The sequence below is a fragment of the Leuresthes tenuis genome, unplaced genomic scaffold, assembly GCF_036924035.1.
Source record: "Leuresthes tenuis unplaced genomic scaffold, fLeuTen1.0.hap1 SCAF_2, whole genome shotgun sequence".
NCBI classification, from domain to species: domain Eukaryota; kingdom Metazoa; phylum Chordata; class Actinopteri; order Atheriniformes; family Atherinopsidae; genus Leuresthes; species Leuresthes tenuis.
The window spans coordinates 3,691,975-3,713,088 of NW_027325356.1; the positions used below are offsets into that span (position 1 = coordinate 3,691,975).

Consider the following 21,114-nt stretch of genomic DNA (forward strand, 5'->3'; position numbering starts at 1 on the left):
GAGGCGGAAACAGAAGATAAAGTTTATGTTGTTTCTTTATTTGTACATTTTATTTAGCAGTACATTTAAAACACGACGATGCATATCTGAAATGGACTGTTTCCAGTACCAGAATTACAATATTCTAAATTATTTTGTACTGTTAATGTGCATTTCCTCCTCTTTTTATCCCGTCATGTTGAGTCTTTGCTGATGACTTCGGATATCGGAGGATTCTTTTAAGCCCATCGACTGGTAGTTGGAGAGCCTTCCTTCCTTTGTTCAGTTCTTCCTCTTCCGTCTCTTCTCTTTGTGCCGCGGTGACTCCTTCTCTTTAAACACGGCCGCAGCTTTATGAAGTTTTCGTTTGTTCTGTGAAGATATTTGCTGTGTTGATGGATGGAGTCGTTGGCTTTAATCAGCTCTTTGCTGGCTTTGTTCAGTTCCTCCTTCAGCGCCTCTGTTTCCTGGCGTAGTGACTCGTTCTCTTCATGCATGATCACAGCTTTTCCTTCAGAGTTTTGGAAGTTTTCCAGAAGATTTGCAAAGTTTATGTTAGTTCTGTGAAGATATTTGCTGTGTTTATGGATGGAGTCGTTGGCTTTAATCAGCTCTTTGCTGGCTTTGTTCAGTTCCTCCTTCAGTGCCTCTGTTTCCTGGCGTAGTGACTCGTTCTCTTCATGCATGATCACAGCTTTTCCTTCAGAGTTTTGGAAGTTTTCCAGAAGATTTGCAAAGTTTATGTTAGTTCTGTGAAGATATTTGCTGTGTTTATGGATGGAGTCGTTGGCTTTAATCAGCTCTTTGCTGGCTTTGTTCAGTTCTTCCTCTTGTGCCTCTGTTTCCTGCCGTAGTGACTCGTTCTCTTCATGCATGATCGCGGCTTTTCTTTCAGAGTCGTGTAAATCTTCTCCACTTTGTCTCAGGAGTGCATCTTTCTCTAACATTTCCTCTCTGCTGGCGCACAGCTGCTTTTCAGCCTCCTTAAGTTGTCTGAACAGGGACACTTTGTGTTGCTGCAGAGTCTCAGTCTCGGTTTTCATCAGATTATATCTGCATTCCAAGTCTTTCGATTCTCTCAACGTCTCCTGGAGCTTCTGAGCATTTTCTTGGAGTTCCCTGCTCTGTTGTTTTATTGTTTCTTCTGCATGCTGAATATTTTCCTGCAGCTCACCAACTTCCTGTTTCAGGGCCTGATTCTGCTGACAGACAGAAACATTTTCCTGCTTTATGTCCCGACAGGTCTGCTCTGTTACTTCAAGCTCTTTGGTGATTTTCTTCATCTGATCCTGGGCTTCCTGCAGGACTTTGTTTTTCACTGTCATGCTGTCTTTTCCCTTCTGGAACTTCTCCTCCAGCTGACTCATGGCCTGCAGGACATCGTTCTTTTCTTGAATCAAAGATTGATTTTCCTCCTGTGCTGCCTTGTAGTTCTCCTGAGCTGCTTTGGCATCTTGCGTGTTTCGCAGCTTTAGCAGCAGAACTTCCTTCTGCAGAGTCTCGGTTTTCTTCTCCATCGCTTCTTTTTCTGCATCGTTTGTCAGAATCTGCTCTTTAAGCCTCTGCTCCAAGGTCCTATTCTTATTTTCCATGTCCTCTAACGTCTTCTCCATTTGTTCCTTCTGTGAGTTGTAGGTCTCATTTCTCCTGGAAAGGGTCCTGTTCAGACTTTTTAGGAAGTTGGCGTCTTTGACCAGGTACTCATTCTCCACGCTCAGCAGTTCATTTTGTATCTGGAGGTCCCTTTTCCTTTTGTTTTTGCTTTTGCGTTGTAAACGCTCCATTTCTTTCCGAAGGCCTTCGATGGTCTTGTGCAAATCCTTGTTTTCTTTCTGAAGGATTTGTTTCTCGCTGTTGAGGTTTTTCTTCTCTTGACGAAGAGTCTCGTTCTCGTTTGAGAGAGCCTGGAGAGAATCTGACTGCCTGCGCTTAAACATTTTTCACTTTGTTTCGGAACAAAACGTCTTCACCGTCTGTGATTTATGATCTTTGTGTATTTCCTGTTAACTTGTCCAGATGTGTCTGTCTCACGATCCGTCTTCGTCGCTGGGGAATTAGAACATGAGTTGGTAAAAACGCCGGGTATGAAGAGACCTTTGTTAGTGATGTCATTCCTTTATGACATCACACAGTGATGTCAGCAGTCTTCAGAGAGTGATGTCCGTTGACATCATTGAGTGATGTCATTCCTTTATGACATCACACAGTGATGTCAGCAGACTTCATTGAGTGATGTCATTCCTTTATGACATAGAATGATGTCAGCTGACATTCTGTTGATCTGTTCTATAATTATGGAATAATAATGATGTCATAATGATCCGTCCATCCATCACATATCCGAGGTCGGGTTGCCGAGGCAACCGGTCCAGGAGGGAAACCCAGACATCCCTCTCCCCAGGGACACTCTCCAGCTCCTCCTGGTGGATCCTGAGGCGTTCCCAGGCCAGATGGGATGTATAATCCCTCCAGAGAGTTGAGAGAGAGGCGAGCAGGAGGCGTCCCAACCAGAGGAACCACCTCAGCTGACTCTTTTCTATGTGGAGGAGCAGCGGCTCTACCCCAGCTCCCCCCGGATGGCGGAGCTCCTCCCCCCATCTCTGAGGCTGACCTCATTCTTTGGGTCAGAACCCAGATCTGTGACCATCGGTGAGGGTTGGAACTTAAACTCCTCCACCTGAGGCGAGGAATCGTCAACCCGGAGCTCTCCACCTTTAGAATAAATGGCTTAAAGTTTAAAAAATACTTTTTATTGGTTCATAAGACAACAAAGTGCAGTCCAAGCTCCGATGCAAGCTATGAATCCAGTCTTTTATATTCCTGTAGTAGAGCTATCATATTTCAGCTGTATCAGGAGGATTCTGGACTAATAAAGATCATGTTCAAGGTAAAACAAACAATAAAACCAATACATTAGTTATTGCTAAAAATTCCATTCATCGTCTTTTTACAGCTTTCAGTTGCGACCAATGTGGCCAGCTAGCTTACTTACACTAAGCAGCTAAACATGAGTTTCTGCCTTTGCAGGAGCAGTAAACGGCTGCAGCTAATTGCCATAAATCTGCTTTTGTTTAATCATGTTCATGGGCGCTGACTGGGGACAAGGTGTACCTGACACCCCAGATTCATAGTGACCCCGATCCGCCTCCCACTATCCCGTCTGGAGTTAAGGCGGCAAACATCCCGATGGTTAATGTCCCGTTACTTTGACTCATTTACATTTCAGCGTGCATTGCGCTGGAGGAAAGGTTCAGGAACTGAACTGGTTCTGGAACCAGAGAACAGAACCAGGACTTTTCCTTTCACCGTTCACAGTCAGATCCGGACTATTGGCAGCATCAGAAATATACAAACTGCGTTCACCAAAGGTTGCCTGTGCATCTCCTGAGGTCAGACTGACGAGATCCGAGCTCACATTTAGAGAACCAAACGGTTCTGCTGGCATATGCTTTGCTAAAGGTCCGTTTAAGTGTAAAGTTAGAACATTACTGCAAGCAAATGGAAATGTTCTGTAAAGGCTGCTCAGAGGTTCCCTCATTAGGAGAAACTAAGCTTTCCTGGTGAACTTTACCACAACAAAACATACTTTTTGGGAATGATTCTGCAACCAAGAAACAGTATTCTGAGAGCTGCAGTTTGGCAGCTGACTGGACCACCAACAGTCTGTTGTTTTAAAGCACCATCAGCTGCCGTGTTGTGGTTTTATTTTGTTACAGGAGGCTGTGAACTGTGAGGAAAAAGGTTGGAGATATTCTGCTGTTTCTAAGCCTTCCTTTTACCTGCTGAACTGCTGTTTCTCAGCTGTTTTATGCACTGACCGGTGCTTCCTTTGTGTTTCTAACCCGACTCTTTCAGCCCCTTTCAGACCTGCGTTGCCTTCCATCCGCCTGGTGGAAACTGAAGCTTCCAGCTTCACGTCTGTAGGAACAGTTTGTGAAAACCCTGATAGGTTGGACTGAAAGCCTTTCAGACGGAACAAGAGAGACACACACAGTAATGCCTGGTCTTAAACTGACATCCGATCAGCTGCTCAGAGAAATCCTGAAAGATCCCCTCCTTAGAAAGATAAATGAATAACATCACTGTCCTACTGACAGTTTTTCATCCAATAAACTGGTTTATTGCTGGTTTCCCTCTCTTCTGCAGGTTGTAGCTGCACAACAATGCAGATCTACATGAAACACAAGCATGTATTAAAACCTGGATTCCCTCATCTGCAGTGGACAGACCAGGGATAGTTTGTAGTGACGCCTCTTTTTATTCTTCTCGTGGCTTTTTCCACCAAAGCAGTTCCAGTTCTGGTTCGGAGTCGAAGCCTAATTTATCCAGAGCTGAAAGCCCCAAAGAAGCTCTGGAAGTGATGGTGGAAATGCTTTTGGCCCAATAGTACAGATGTGGCCATTGAAAGTGGAGAACCAGACAACAACAACCAGGGACTGCTGAGCTGCTGAAGTCTTGGATTCAGCCAGAATGGAGACAGATTCCTGTGAAAAGCTGCAACACTCAGTGTCCTCAGTTCAAAGCATTAAAAAGTGTCATTAAAGGAAGCTGCTGCAACACGATGGGAAACATGACTCTGGAACAACTTTTATTGAGTGCGTCGATGCGTCAGATTCTACATTCGGTTCCGTTTTCTTTGGACCGCTGTCTTTTTAAATAAAGCTTGGAATCATTTACAAATTACAGGAAAACATTTTGATCGCAGGAATGAGGCGGAAACAGAAGATAAAGTTTATGTTGTTTCTTTATTTGTACATTTTATTTAGCAGTACATTTAAAACATGACGATGCATATCTGAAATGGACTGTTTCCAGTACCAGAGTTACAATATTCTAAATTATTTTGTACTTTTAATGTGCATTTCCTCCTCTTTTTATCCCGTCATGTTGAGTCTTTGCTGATGACTTCGGATATCGGAGGATTCTTTTAAGCCCATCGATTGGTAGTTGGAGAGCCTTCCTTCCTTTGTTCAGTTCTTCCTCTTCCGTCTCTTCTTTTTGTGCCGCGGTGACTCCTTCTCTTTAAACACGGGCGCAGCTTTTCAATTTTTGTTAGTTCTGTGAAGATATTTGCTGTGTTTATCGATGGAGTCGTTGGCTTTAATCAGCTCTTTGTTGGCTTTGTTCAGTTCTTCCTTCAGTGCCTCTGTTTCCTGGCGTAGTGACTCGTTCTCTTCATGCATGATCACAGCTTTTCCTTCAGAGTTTTGGAAGATCTCCAGAAGATTTGCAAAGTTTTCGTTTGTTCTGTTGAGATATTTGCTGTGTTGATGGATGGAGTCGTTGGCTTTAATCAGCTCTTTGCTGACTTTGTTCAGTTCTTCCTCTTGTGCCTCTGTTTCCTGGCGTAGTGACTCGTTCTCTTCATGCATGATCGCGGCTTTTCTTTCAGAGTCGTGTAAATCTTCTCCACTTTGTCTCAGGAGTGCATCTTTCTCTAACATTTCCTCTCTGCTGGCGCACAGCTGCTTTTCAGCCTCCTTAAGTTGTCTGAACAGGGACACTTTGTGTTGCTGCAGAGTCTCAGTCTCGGTTTTCATCAGATTATATCTGCATTCCAAGTCTTTCGATTCTCTCAACGTCTCCTGGAGCTTCTGAGCATTTTCTTGGAGTTCCCTGCTCTGTTGTTTTATTGTTTCTTCTGCATGCTGAATATCTTCCTGCAGCTCACCAACTTCCTGTTTCAGGGCCTGATTCTGCTGACAGACAGAAACATTTTCCTGCTTTATGTCCCGACAGGTCTGCTCTGTTACTTCAAGCTCTTTGGTGATTTTCTTCATCTGATCCTGGGCTTCCTGCAGGACTTTGTTTTTCACTGTCATGCTGTCTTTTCCCTTCTGGAACTTCTCCTCCAGCTGACTCATGGCCTGCAGGACATCGTTCTTTTCTTGTATCAAAGATTGATTTTCCTCCTGTGCTGCCTTGTAGTTCTCCTGAGCTGCTTTGGCATCTTGCGTGTTTCGCAGCTTTAGCAGCAGAACTTCCTTCTGCAGAGTCTCGGTTTTCTTCTCCATCGCTTCTTTTTCTGCATCGTTTGTCAGAATCTGCTCTTTAAGCCTCTGCTCCAAGGTCCTATTCTTATTTTCCATGTCCTCTAACGTCTTCTCCATTTGTTCCTTCTGTAAGCTGTAGGTCTCATTTCTCCTGGAAAGGGTCCTGTTTAGACCTTTTAGGAAGTTGGCGTCTTTGACCAGGTACTCATTCTCCACGCTCAGCAGTTCATTTTGTATCTGGAGGTCCCTTTTCCTTTTGTTTTTGCTTTTTCGTTGTAAACGCTCCATTTCTTTCCGAAGGCCTTCGATTGTCTTGTGCAAATCCTTGTTTTCTTTCTGAAGGATTTGTTTCTCGCTGTTGAGGTTTTTCTTCTCTTGACGAAGAGTCTCGTTCTCGTTTGAGAGAGCCTGGAGAGAATCTGACTGCCTGCGCTTAAACATTTTTCACTTTGTTTCGGAACAAAACGTCTTTACCGTCTGTGATTTATGATCTTTGTGTATTTCCTGTTAACTTGTCCAGATGTGTCTGTCTCACGATCCGTCTTCGTCGCTGGGGAATTAGAACATGAGTTGGTAAAAACGCCGGGTATGAAGAGACCTTTGTTAGTGATGTCACTCCTTTATGACATCACACAGTGATGTCAGCAGACTTCATAGAGTGATGTCAGCCGATGTTATTGAGTGATGTCATTCCTTTATGACATAGAGTGATGTCAGCTGTTCTCTAATTCTATAATTATGTAATAATAATGATGTCATAATGATCCGTCATTATGTGGCCAGCTAGCTTACTCAAACTAAGCGTTAGCTAAACATGAGTTTCTGCCTTTATAGGGGCAGTAAACGGCTGCAGCTAATTACCATAAATCTGCTTTTGTTTAATCATGTTCATGGGCGCTGACTGGGGACAAGGTGTACCTGACACCCCAGATTCATAGTGACTCCCACTATCCCGTCTGGAGTTAAGGCGACAAACCGATGGTTAATGTCCCGTTACTTTGACTCATTTACATTGCAGCGTGCATTGAGAGCCCGCCGTTTGTGTGCTACAACTAATGATGCGTTCCAGTTGTACATGGAATGTCGGAATTTCTTAGATCCAAGTCAGTTTTTCAGTCTGAACACCATGTGAAGTCGGATCCGGCTCGGAAAGTAGGATTATTCTTACCAGTCCTACATAGAATTCATGCAATCTGCTACTCACGTAAACAGTAGTTGCATGCTTTTTTGTGTGTTTGTAAGGCTGAGATGCGCTTGGAGTTATTAAAGTTCCAAGTTCCGAGTTTCATAGTAAATGAACGCACCATAGGGCCGACTGTCACTCCCCCGGGTCCTAAAGAGAAACGGGTTGCTGCACGTGTCACTGACGGAGCGAATCATTTCAATTGAAGCACAAAAGAAAGAAAATGAAGAAACAAAAGACAATCAGTGCTTTTTTCTAAAACAAACAAAGTAATTAGGCTATCCTACAATGTTCATTGTTGTTGATCCATGATTTAAAATAATTGTACAATGGCTTTTTAGTGCAAACTATTGGCCCAAAGGGTAACAAAAGTAAGTACTTGAGCATCAGTTAAGGCCCAACTTATTGAGTTGAAATCATTTGTTTCCAGCTTGGTCTGCCCCAGTTCAAAACTCCTGTCTGCACCCCTGATAATGTATAATGTTAGATAACAACAGTCTAACACTCTATCTCTGCCTCAAATGTGTTAACATTGAGTTTGTGCAGCGCTTCACTCGTTCTCCTCATAGCCATCAGCATCGATCGAGTGGAAGTGAGCAGACGAGGGCGAAGAGACGGGCTCTCTTTATCTCTGACTGGAGATAATTACCATCTCTCTTCAAACACTCAGTCGGTCAGCACCAATGACCCCCTCAGCACCAGTTTCTCTGTTTAAACAGCACACCTAAAATGTGGATGTTGTGATGCATTGGAAGCTCAGTGTGGGACGTGCAAATCGTCTTATTTTGATCTGTGGCCATATAAAGACACAGGTTTAATGTTTTATTGCTTCATAAAGGGGCAAACATTGACTACAAAGAGTTAACACAAAGTTATCTTCTTGGAGGAGCACCACACTGAAAGTGGACTGAACCCACACAGTTACACTTTATTTAATCTTAAGCTTTTAATCTTGTCTTGTTTTATATTGTGGAAAGTAGCCGACATAGTTTCAGTGGAAAAGTTCAGAAGTAAGTTGGCCATAAAGCTCATGATCGTAGCGTAGAACCCTTGACTGTGGGCCTCGGACACAGATGCAGGGTCTTTTCACAGTTTATTTGTACAAACAGCAGGTTGGTCGAGGATCTCCACACAGAGCAAAAGAAGAGGCAGTGAACACCTGAGGATGGTGCGGCTGTGAAAAAAGATCAAACAAAACCTCTCCACTCTCAGAGGGAAAGAAAAGGCTATAAAAGATAACAAAATAAACTCATGCTCTCCTACTTCAACAAAAACCCACACTATGAAACCTCAATAATCATCAATAAGCACCTATAACGGCGGAAAAAAGATCTCTAAAACAAAACCAAATGAACGGAGGAACAGAAACCGGCTGTGAAACATACCGTTATAATTTTTAGCCCGATTTTTTTCATTGGAAGCCCAAGAACAAGCTGGAGAAATCGTTTATTAAATAAAGTATTTATTAGTGGTCACAAGTAGAGTATATTGCAGCTGGACTCTGAGTGCCAGAGCTCCTGTAGGAAATCCGTCAGGCTGAGCCCCGATATCCGGAAACATTTCATATTTATATTCAGCTTTATCTCAGAGAGGTTTTATTCACACTTCAGAGTATAATTGGCCAGTTTTTAGTGGCATTACCAGGCCAGCCGCTGTCCTTGTTGTGTTCTTTGGATGTGATAAACTGTTTTAGGCTCGGATCTAATGTACCAGACCTATCTGCCCTAATAGAGATGTTCTGTCTGACCCAGTTGTTTATGTCATTTTAAGGTCTTGGACCATTTAAGATGAGCAGAGTGGAAAAGTACCAGCTGGGAACAGAGGTTATTTAGGAAAATACAGAATATGAACTTATAATGTATAAGAACAAAGCAAATTATAACATAATAAACTATGGCTATGGAAACACCTACAACAGAAGCTGCTGTGCAGTGTGTCTGATACAAATAGCTTGTGTGTGGTTTTGTGTTACTGTGTGTGTTTCACCGCAGGCCTTCTCTCCGAACATGTGACTCCAGATATATTTCCCTCCAGTTGCATAACTCTGATCCATCTCCCCCTTCTCCTCCTCAGAGGACCACGACGAACTGCTCACAGCTGACTTTATCTTCATAATATCTTGTTACATCATTTGGATTCCAGCTGAAAGGTGCTCACTTATTTTTTGATGTTTGTCTTAGAATAAATCTGCCTCAACATCTGCTTCCATCGACACTGATCCAAAGTCCTGATCCAGCCTTCATTTCTTCCCTTATAAGTTTCCTGACAAGCAGCCACCAGCCTGCAATATTTAAAGAGGTCCTGATCAATAGTTCTCCAGCTTTCTGAAGGTCTTTCAGTTTTTCTTTGGACATTTTCTGCTTTTTCACTCATTTTCAGCCAAGTTCTTGTAGCTGATGTGTTTTTTCTTTGTTTAAGCCTCTTAACTCTGACATATGAATGATTCAGGCAGGAAAAATGCATTGTTTAATCAGAATTCAGCACTGTACAAAAGTCCTGATCCAGCCCTTATTTCCGTGTATTTTCCTTCTAAACAGTCAGACTTTCTTGTAATCTTTTAAAGTGGTCTGTGCAATATTTCTCAATTTTCCCTCATTTTCAGCCCAGTCTTTGTACCTGATGTGTTTTTTCTTTGTTAAGCCACTTAACTCTGACCTTTGAACCATTCAGGCAGAAAAAAGGCTCCTAACTCAAGGGATGAACCAGTGTTGTGTCGACACAGAACAGACAACTTAGCAAAGAAGCCATTTTAAACTGGATCTTTAGGCACTTTGTCACAAAGACACGTCATTTGTTCCCATTTCTTTAGCTGCATCTATGAAAAACAGCAAAGAAAACACAGTTTGACAGACAGAAAATAGGATTTCTGCAGCAACAAGGTGATTCCCAAAGAGCTATCAGCTGAAAACTTGGCATATCTCAGCATGGTGTGCAGTGTGTCCTTAAAACATTTGAGGAAACTGGACAAGTGGAGGACAAAAGAAGAAGTGTCAGGCCTAAAAAACTATCTCCAGCAGATGAACAGGATCTGAAAGTGATGTCCTTAAGAAAGAGGAAAAAAATCCAGCTGTGACCTGACAGGACCTGAGAGATGCATCTGGACCTTCAGCTGATCCATCTCAATCTGATTCCAAAAAAGCACTGGTGTCATAATCAAAGGATTCTCCTCTGTGTTGGATTTGATTTAATCTTGGAGTGGCGTGGATTCCTGCAGCAGCTGGTATCTCCTCTGCAGATCTGACCCCTCTGACCTGCCGTACCTGGACCCCTCAGCTGAACTCAGCGTTGGAATGTGAGTCAACACTTTTAATCAGGATATTATAAAGCAAATGATCTGAGGTAGAAACCTCTCAGAGAATACACCTGAACTCAGATCCTAATACTTTATGAAGTCACTTTAAAATCCAAGATAGGGAGCCTGAACACCAGGATGCTTGTAGACTGTTGTAATCCCCATATTGGCCTCATGGTGGCAGTCTTGGCCCCCGTTACAGAAACAAAACAGTTCAAACACAATAAAACAAAGGGAGAAACTGCTTTTTCAGCTTTTACAGGTATTATATTTACCTGCACTTGTGAAGCACCTTTAATAAGTGTGCATTGCTCTTTAATGCAACAATGACATCACTTCAGTTAATTTCAGTTTGATTCATGAAGTGCTTAATTACAACAAATGTAATTTCATGGCACTACGAGTTTAGTCGCATGTATCAACATGATATAAAACATTTGAAGTCTTCTTCAGCCTCGACAGGCCTTCAAGCTGCAGCTGCCTTCAGTTTGTCATGATTCTCTTGATCTTCAGCAGGTGAAATACTGACTTCCAGTTTTTTCTGACCCGTGTTTGGCTCAGAGTTTTGTTTCACAACGAACATCATGCAAGTGAGATTGAAAACTGTTGCTTTTATGCAGCCAGACAAAAGATCTCTGCATTAATCCTGCTGCTGAACGGACCCGAATGAGCAGCTCAGGCAGAGAAGAAGCCACATGTGAACATGATCCAGAAACTCTGCTGTCTTCTCTGGACCGAAGCTCATTTAAAATGGACTGAAGCAGAGTGAGAAACTGTTCTGTGGTCAGATGGATCAGAACCTGATGCTGCGTCCTCCAGATTAAAGAGGAGAGGGACCATCCTCAGTTCCAGATGTTTACAGATGTTGTTAGAAGTAGAGGGGATTCTACACAGTGAGAAACATGGACATATTGGTGCCCTTAAAGTGAAGAAAAGCTCATATTTATCATGAAATAGTAAAACGTCTCACCTGCACCTCTGTAAACATTTTTGAATAACTTGATCAAAGTCTAACAAATTTTATTTTCTTGTAATATTCGTTTGATTTTGAGGTAATTGAGGTGTAGTATCTGTGTTTCAGCCTGTAGTTAAAGAGGAACTCCTGTATTTTTAAACCTAGACCTTATTTCTGGCATGACATTTTAGAGCTTATTTATTCATTCATATATTTATTCATTTCCTTTGTTTATCCAGGAAACTCATGGAGATACATGGCCTGTTCTCTCAGGGTAAAACAGAACTTCTACCCAGAAGTAAAACATAAAACAAGTATTCGTACAATCACTTTGATACAGGTCGATATGTGTCTTCCACATATGAAACAGCAACACGTTTTCTTAAAGGCGAACTCCGGTATTTTTAAACCTTATTTCTGGCATGAAATACGTTCATCTCACTGAGAACAGTTTGGTGAAAGTCGGCATCCTTCAGAAGATATTTAGATAACTGGAGATCCATATAACTGAGTGAACGGGGCTTAGAGGATGCAGCCTCTAAATAAGGCATTATCTGTCTTTATTTCACCAATACTTTAAGAAGAATGAATGAATGAACGTGTGCTATAGCTCTGTTAGCTCATAGCTGCTGTGTTGTTGTTATTGTTGCTATCGGGGGGCTTATAGACGTCCATCGTACTCAAAGTCGTCGTCCACGTTGTCAAAATCTGATAAATATCCTGCCATGTTGCACAAAACTATCAGCAGCAAACTCTGTGAAGTTAGCCGACTGTCACAGAGCACGGAGTGAATAAACTGTGCTGCAGGGGGGCGTGTGGATGACTGAACTTGTGTAGTAAATAGAGGGTAAAAGCTTCAGAATAAAGCCTAAACACCAGGAATGTATGAGATTTATTGTAAGCTTGGCTGTTGGCTGCAATGTAACCTTTTATCCAAATAAATCAGTGTTTACTATTTGGATTTTTCCAGGCGCAATGCAAAATATTTCAAAACACAACAGGCAGCTGAGGAGCAAGAGGCCTCACAGCCACAGAAGAAGAATCTAAGTCTTCAGCTGAGCCTTCCCATGAAGAAGAATGTAAGTTTATTCAATTTTGGAATATGACTGAAATACAATTACTTTTCATGCTCTGTTTTTATTTGTAAATATAATATGACTATCAGCTTGTAGCTTGTAGCCATGTTCACTGTTTTTAAGGGTTTTGCTACAAAGTAATATATAAAAACAGGAATGCAGAGATTTCCTGGCATAAAATGTTTGAATTCTACTGTTTTTTATTGCCTTTGTAGAAGATGATGTTACTGCTATTTTATCGTTTAAGATTGACTTTTTTGCACACTATTTTCATCCTCTTTAAAATATTTTCAGTTTTTCTTTGCACTGATATAATAATAAAATCATCTGTGTTTTTTCAAAGTGTGGTGGGGGGCGGGTGGCAAAGACGACTCTCGCCTGGAGCGCCATATTACCCAGAGCCGGCCCTGGCTCAGACTCATGGGACACATGCTTGTTTCCTGCCGTTTCCATAGCGATGGCGGCCATTTGTGAATCGTGACTCAGCATCACGCAGATCCACAAACAAATAGCTCGTGGTTCCCAAAGCACCATCCAGTAGATGTAACTGTTTTTGTAGAAAATTATATTTTTACAAATACACATGTTTGTAAAAACCAACAAACAAGTCACAAATAGGACATTTGTAGCATTTTCAGTTATTTTTTAAACAAATTTAAGCCCATAGGACAGAGAGTTAAAACACATTTTAGACGACATGTTGGCCCTTTAAAAAGAGAAAAAGAAATCCAAAAGCTTTAAGAAGAAAACCCGATATAACCTGTTTTAATATCTAACAGATTCAACCACACTGGCAATTATTAACCGTGCAAATGCTTTGCTTCATAGTTCGTCAGCATGATCACATGAAACAGAACTACTGCAAGACTGCCTTCCACTACCAGCAAACAGTGAAATCATCCATCAAGCAGCTTAATTCATGACATGGTCTTTCTTTAAGAAAAATATACCGTAAAATGTCTTAATTTGCACTTTAAGGTTCACATTTCTGGTACTTTTCAATGGAATTCTATGTATAGCTGAAAGAGATTCAAAGAACTTTCTTTATAACAGTTAATAGTATAAAAGTTCTTTTATAAAAATATATTTCTCTGATAAGGGATGGGTAACAATGTCTCTTTCCCAAAGAAAGTGCAAAGCTGATCAAACAGCATTAAAAATAGTGAAAGCTATTTATACCAATTCATATCCAAACAATCCAAAGATGGGTTCAAGAGCAGATCTTTAAGGCTTAGTTGTTTCTGTCAATGTGAGCCGCTGGAAGTAACTGCATCTTAAATACTGGAACTTTAAAGCCCCCATGAAATCAAACTCCATGTTTCTATTTCTAAAAAAGTTGGTTTTATACATTTTTCCGGCTGTATTTTGATATTCAAGCTCACCCAGAAAACATTGAAATAAATGTTCATGACTCATCCTGCACTTGGGGGCGTGTACAACTTCAGCATCCAATGAAATGCAGAGCTGGTGCAAAGTGGTGGGCGGTGCCTGCTCAGGCCAATGGAACTGACCAATGAGAGCACACTGGGGTTTTCCAATGAATATACAGCAACAAACAGGCCTACTTCATGGGAACTTTCAGCTTTAACACTTCAAATCTGAGGCAAACATGTCTCCTACATGACATAAATGCTGAGAAAATTCAGCTCTCAGCTCTCGGTTTCCATAAATTCCATTTTCTTAACTTAGTCGTTTTTGACGGATCAGCAGTATGGATCGTTTTTCTTAAAGTCTTTCCAAAGCCACATGCGATCTTCATTAGGATGAAGTGTGGTGGCTACTATGTGGAAGAAAGTACAGCGATTGTATGACAAGGGAACGACATGGAAGTGATTCCCTGACGGAGGATTAGTGGGAGGGATACCCAAGTGCTGCATACACAACCCCAAATACACATCTTCAATGTAAAGAGCTTTGACATGCCTGGATGCCTCAATAAGCTTCTTTGGGAGGTCCACAGAGAGAACGTAGCCCAGACCTAAAGCATACGGCGGGTAAACTGCTTGAGAGAAAACCTCCACAGGCAGGTACCACTTAGATGAGGGATCTCTGAGGACTGGACCACCATATGCCACAAGACCAGTCATGTAGTTGGTCTTTGGCGCCTTTAAGAGCATATTGATAAGATTGGGCACATTTAGAAACATGTCTGAGTCAATCTTCATGGCATAAGAGGCGCTGGAGCAGTGTGTGTTCACCCACTCCAGCATCACCATGCTCTTGATGGTCAGATTCTTGTAACAGTCTATGAAGTCACTCTGGATCAGGTCGTGGTGCTCGTTGCTCTCCTGCTGCAGCTCCTTCTGCAGCTGCTCCGCTTCTTCTCCGGTTTTCTGCCCCACCAGGAAGACGAGCTTCACAACCTTACCCACAACCAGACTCTCAGCTCCCCAGGTGCTGCGGATGATGTCACGGTGAGGCCTGTTGTTCGGCGCCACCTGAACAATCAGAATCACAAATGGCTGCTCCTGCTCACATTTATGCGGCTCGTTTATGGTAAAGCGGTACTCGTAAGGGTATTCCACGATGTACGGTCCAGGAGACACGTAAGGAACCGGCGTCGCTCGGGCAGTTTGCAGCACCGTGGTCGCTTGTGGCGTTGTTGTCCCACGTGTTGATGGCTGTCTCTCTGTTTCAGGATATTCCAAAGAGCTGGAGGTGGACTCCTCCATAGTTTCATTGGGGCTCAGTTCTCCAAATGGTATAAAAAGCTTTGGTGAATGATTTTGCATCCACAGTTTAGGGTTCCAGTCAGACCCCATCTCCAAAATGTTCATGTAGTGGATAAAAAACACGGCTGCAATCGCCAGAGTAAAGAGGAGGCAATGGCGCCGTGTGCAGCAGCTCTGTCTCTCACAAGTCATCATTTCCTGTCTTTAGAAGAGATACATTAGACAAAGTCAACAAAATGCCTTTACTGTACAGAAGTGAAACCCTCAGACATGGTTTTACTCTCTAAAGAAAAACCATCATCGCGTTTTCACAGCTTCTGTTTTTTTTAAACATCTTTCTCAACTTTTCACATCACCACTTCCTCTTCTTTACTTCCTTTTAACGCAGAAAGCAATCATGCTTAAAAAAAAGTAAAAATCCATGAAGCTTACATACCTTTTTACAGCCTGAAAAAGTCCAGTCACAGACTCTGCCGTGCCGAGAAATATCAATGTTTGGCTTTTCTCATTTAAAGCAGGAAATAAAGCCGAGTGTCATGACAGAACCTGAGGCGCTGGGTTGCAGAATAGCAGCAGCCTCACCTTCCCGTTCCCCTTACTGGCTGCTGAAAGCCAGCAGAATCAGACATCAGATCCTGGCTTCCGCGTCTAACCTGCTGGGGAACCACACCTGCGTTTGCTCCACCTCTTACTTGTCCTGCTTCAAAACACTTAATCCTCCAGAGGCCCAGGGAACGCCTCTTACTATCTGACTGGGAGGTCTTCTCATCTCATGTGTGACTCTCACTGACTTGTTTCAGCAATAACTCGCACTGTTTACTGATAAAAAAGACTCACTTCTAGCTGTTTAATTGGGTGACAGGCTTTATTCTCCCTTTTGATTTATGACTGAATAAAATCCTTACTGACACCTCACTTATTGGACTGTGCAAAAGTCTTGAGCCCACCTTCATTTTTGTCAATAAGTTATCAGGAAAACATGGATCTTTGCTCAGTTGTCTGTTCTGTGTCGACACAACACTGGTTCATCCCTTGAGTTAGGAGCCTTTTTTCTGCTTGAATGATTCACAGTTTAGTGGCTTAACAAAGAAAAACCACATCAGGTACAAGGACTGAGCTGAAAATGGGTGAAAAAGCAGAAAACTATTGATCAGGACACGTTAAAAGATTACAGGAAATATTGAAAATTTAAGAACACAAATAAAAATATGAAAGATAAAATGCACTTCAGCTTTTAAATGAAACTTGGATCGTATCTGAGCACCTGTCTGTGACGTATTTGCATGGGCAGCTGATTGAATTGTTCCTTATAAATGTGACCTCAAGTGGTTTGAGAGAAACTGCATGTGAAGGGTACAAATGGCATCCACAACGGTTGTAAAAACGTGTTTTTTAGCCCTATCCATGATAGTTTTCTCACCCTAACCAAGTAAATTTACTCTTTAAACTGAAACAAAAGTGTTGTAGCTGTAGTCGTGTTGTGAAAGCACAGCTGCACCACCCATCCCCCTCTCACTCTATCAAATCATGTTTTTGTGGCTGCTTAAAAAACTCCGAATGTCATCCGCTTCGGTGTGGAAACGCTCAAAAGTGAGTTCTCCCTCCTGCTGCTCGGAAGGCCGGTTCTTTTCACTGCATAAAACAGGTTTGCTCATTTTCTAACTGAAATAAGATGCTTCAAGGACGGTTTCACCAAAACCAGAATCAAGCAACAACCCCATGCAATTGTTTCCCTGCAGCCTGATAGAAATTCTGCATGACCGGTCTTCTTCAGGTGTTTACATATCACACTGCTTTGCCTTGACGATGCATGTGGGACATGGAAGCAAGATCTGACAAGCTGGAGGGAAATTTGGTTGCACTCTACCTGGAGCTATAATCTGACTTGAAAAACTCTGCCACTCCTTGTGAGGGTTCACTGCAGCCCTCACACATATAATCTCGTTTTACAGCTTGTGTTTTTCTTTTTTTGTTGTTGTAAAAAGCACATTATTCAATCGGTTGTCCTTGAAAAACTCATAGAACCAGTTTATGTCAAGGAAGTTATGCTGCAAACAACTTGCTTTGAGTTTCTGTCGCTTGGAGCAGTTCCTGAAACCTGACAATAAGCGCCGGCCGCGGTCTCTGACACTGAGCCACAACCAGAAACTGGACGAATCACTTTTCTCAGGCTTTTGACAGCGAGACAATTACAGCAGAACAACAGCAGCAGTTAATGTGGAAGCACTTATGTTAGCATCAGAGGTGCAGTATGACTCCCATGTAACCACAGACTTATGTGTCACCCTCTGTCTGAGCTGTTTTTAACCACAGGTGCACGCTGGTTAATGCTCAGGATGAATGACTGATCTCTGCTATATAAAAACATAAAAATCTAGCAAATAAAACTGTTTTTTACTGTGTTTAAGTAACACAAAAGGTCCGGAGAAAGGTGTAATTGTTGTATTTAAATTAGATTCAAATTAATGTTTAAGAAACCTGACAATCCTCATTTTTGTTCATAATATATAACATGTAATAGAGCCGAACCGGACCGGGGGACAAGGAAAGAGGAAGAGGAAGCAGAACAAAAATAGAAACAAAAACCAGCTGCTACACCTGTAAAAAAAAAAAAAAAACAGACAACAATCCATGGTCTCTGTTGCGAATCCAGCCTTAGAGCCACCAGGAGCACCTGAAAGCAGAGAAAAAACAAACACACAAACAAACTAAAACAAACACACAAACAAACAAAAACAAGCACAAGAAGCAGCAATCGCATACAACACAGGTGTGGATAGATGAGCTGAAAGCACAGGATAACACATCAGCTGCTTAGCGACCATGCTACTGGGCTAATGAATGTGTGTGAGAACATGCAACACCCCTGGCACAGGACAGGATAACCATGCTTAGTTATGAGTGTAAAAGTGTACAGAGCCACAATCCACAGCCCCCCCAGCAATCAGAAGCAGGCAGAGAGGCGTGCCCACAGGTCTGAGCTGTTTTTAACCACAGGTGCACGCTGGTTAATGCTCAGGATGAATGAATGATCTCTGCAATATAAAAAAACATAAAAATCTAGCAAATAAAACTGTGTTTTACTGTGTTTAACTAACACAAAAGGTCCGGATGGTTGTCTACTAAGTAAACAGATCAGGTGGCATCACACTGCTCTGCTGCGTAGGAGCTTTGTTCAAGGTGGGGGGGGGCGTAAAGGTGTAATTGTTGTATTTAAATTTTATTCAAATTAATGTTTAAGAAACCTCACAGTCCTTATTGAAGCATAAATTGAGTATTAGGGTGGCACATTTAATCAAATATGGAATTCTAATTGACATTAAATGATTTACAAAGTTCTGGATGCCTTTTACCTTCGTATAAGTACTTCTAATACTGGCTCCTAGTCCCACAGTGAGGTTTCCAGGACTGCCTTCTTTCACCTTCGTAATATAGTTAAAATCAGGAACATCTTGTCTCAGAGTGATGCAGCAAAACTGCTCCAATGCATGTGTTACTTCAGGATTGGACTGCTGTAATTCTTTATTATTGGGCTGAATAAACTCTGAATAAAACCCTGCAGCCAGAGTTCTGATGAGACCTAACAGCAGAGATCATGTTTCTCCAGTTTTAGCTTCTCTTCATTGGCTTCCTGTTAAATTCAGAATAGAATTTAAGATTCTTCTCCTCACATATAAAGCTCTTAATGACCGAGCTCCATCACATCTTAAAGATCTCACAGTTGGATATTTCCCCAACAGAGCACTTTGCTCTCAGGCTGCAGGTTTCCTTGTGGTTCCCAGAGTTTCTAAAAGCAGAATGGGAGGCAGAGCCTTCAGTTATCAGGCCCCTAAAAGCAGAATGGGAGGCAGAGCCTTCAGTTATCAGGCCCCTAAAAGCAGAATGGGAGGCAGAGCCTTCAGTTATCAGGCCCCTAAAAGCAGAATGGGAGGCAGAGCCTTCAGTTATCAGGCCCCTAAAAGCAGAATGGGAGGCAGAGCCTTCAGTTATCAGGCCCCTAAAAGCAGAATGGGAGGCAGAGCCTTCAGTTATCAGGCCCCTAAAAGCAGAATGGGAGGCAGAGCCTTCAGTTATCAGGCCCCTAAAAGCAGAATGGGAGGCAGAGCCTTCAGTTATCAGGCCCCTAAAAGCAGAATGGGAGGCAGAGCCTTCAGTTATCAGGCCCCTAAAAACAGAATGGGAGGCAGAGCCTTCAGTTATCAGGCCCCTCTCTGTGGAACCAGCTGCCAGTTTGGCTTCAGGAAGCAGACACCCTCTCTACCTTTAAGATCAGGCTGAAACTTTCCTTTCTGATAAAGCTTATAGTTAGGGATGGCTCAGGTGAGCCTGAAACATCCCATAGTTCTGCTGCTATAGGCCCAGCCTGCTGGGGGAGCTCCCATGATGCACCTCTCCTCCCTCTGACATCATTGTTGTCATTAACTTGTGTTTCTCTCTCTCAGCAGGTATCTCTGGCCTGGTGTTACGCTGCTTGTTGTCCCCTCTTTCCTGTCCTCTCAGCCCCAGCTGGTCCAGGCAGAACCTTCCTGGTTCTGGTTCTATCTATCTGGCGTTTCAGGCCACTGACTGTCTCCCCTATAATGATGTAAACATCTGATTGGACAGCTTGTGAGTGTGACCTGTTAATCATGTCTGTGCAGATATTACAGAGTTATGACCCAGTGTCGAGATAAAGAAAATAGTTTCCAAAAATGCAGCAACAAACTGCTCCCACTTCCTACAAGTCTCTTCTATGAACAGAATCGTGTTCTACAGCTGAAAAGGTTCTGGGTCACCCAGGACATGGGTGTCCAAAGTGCTTCACTTCAAGGCTAAAGGACTTCTTGGTTCTTGAATAACTTTCACCTCTCATTCCTGAATTCTAAGTGATCTTTTGGCGCAGAAACAAATCCTGGTCATTCTCTTTCTCTTACGTGCAAATGTGCTGTTGAGATTAGGCACATTCCCACTGTAGGAACCTTTTGCAGTTCCTAGAACCTTTTCAGGAATTGGGCCGTTTTTTTCATGCATTCGGACAAACAGGAACCAGGGACCACGGCCCTCAGTTCCTGGAACCATTTTAACCATTTTAGAAACTCAAACAGAACAAATGAAGGAAGGACAACATCCGTGATCCGGCAAATGACAGGGAAAGCTGTTGGGAGGGTTGATCAGTTGAGTAACAAGAATATAACAGAATCTAACATTAGGCACATTCCCACTGTGGGAACCTTTTGCAGTTCCTAGAACCTTTTCAGGAATTGGGCCGTTTTTTTTCGTGCTTTCGGACAAACAGGAACCAGGGACCACGGCCCTCAGGAACTAGGGACCACGGCCCTCAGTTCCTGGAACCATTTCAGCTCCTTCAGGGTCTTTTCTGGGTTCCACAGGAACATGACGTAGGTGTTTGGTGGCTGTAGCTCCGCCCCTTGTCTGAAATGTTTACTCAAACGACACGGACCCAACCGGCGCCTGTTTAATAAGTTAAACTCAGACGTCGTCTCCTTTGTCTGCGGCGCTCTGCTCTCCTTCTTTCCTACATGAAAGGAAGAAGTATCGCCCGCTGCTGGATTCTCCGTCTCCTGACTCTCGCTGTGCGCTCTTCCAGCCTCCATCTTAGACGCCTGATGTGATCGTCCATGATTAATATCACCGCCATGCAGACCATGAACACGGTGGCCTCCTCGCTCTCCATGTTAGCTTCTTGGTGCTGTTGTTTTCTTCTCTCCTTACTTTTCCCGGGTTCTGTTTTGTTGCTGAGTGGCGCTAAAGTAACACGTCTGTCGCAGACGGCTGCGTCACATCAGTACCTGTCGAGGCCCCCGACTCATGTGAGAATGCAAAATGAAACGGTTCCTCTGGGGAAGGACAGGTCTTAGAACTCTGTCCGAATGTGCCTCTTATGAGCAGCCAGAGACCAGAGCCAGCCAGCTAAAGTACAGCTAAAGTACAGCTAAAGTACAGCTAAAGTACAGCTAAAGTACA

The 21,114-nt window shown here is 42.7% G+C and overlaps 1 protein-coding gene across 1 annotated transcript; it reads right to left on the minus strand.

Annotated features, from left to right (window-relative positions):
* Positions 1-14,157: 14,157 nt before the first annotated feature.
* Positions 14,158-15,732, minus strand: LOC140302350 (beta-1,3-galactosyltransferase 1-like). Its single transcript, XM_072381181.1, has 2 exons — positions 15,587-15,732; positions 14,158-15,352 (listed from the first exon to the last, which is right to left on the minus strand). Exon 2 carries the CDS (start codon positions 15,343-15,345, stop codon positions 14,182-14,184), a length of 1,164 nt encoding a protein of 387 aa, XP_072237282.1. The 5' UTR covers positions 15,346-15,352; positions 15,587-15,732; the 3' UTR covers positions 14,158-14,181.
* Between the last annotated feature and the right edge of the window lie 5,382 nt (positions 15,733-21,114).

Bases quoted from the DNA above. Each gene is read 5' to 3' on its own strand.
- LOC140302350 (XM_072381181.1), bottom strand. From the start codon at position 15,345: ATGATGACTTGTGAGAGACAGAGCTGCTGCACACGGCGCCATTGCCTC.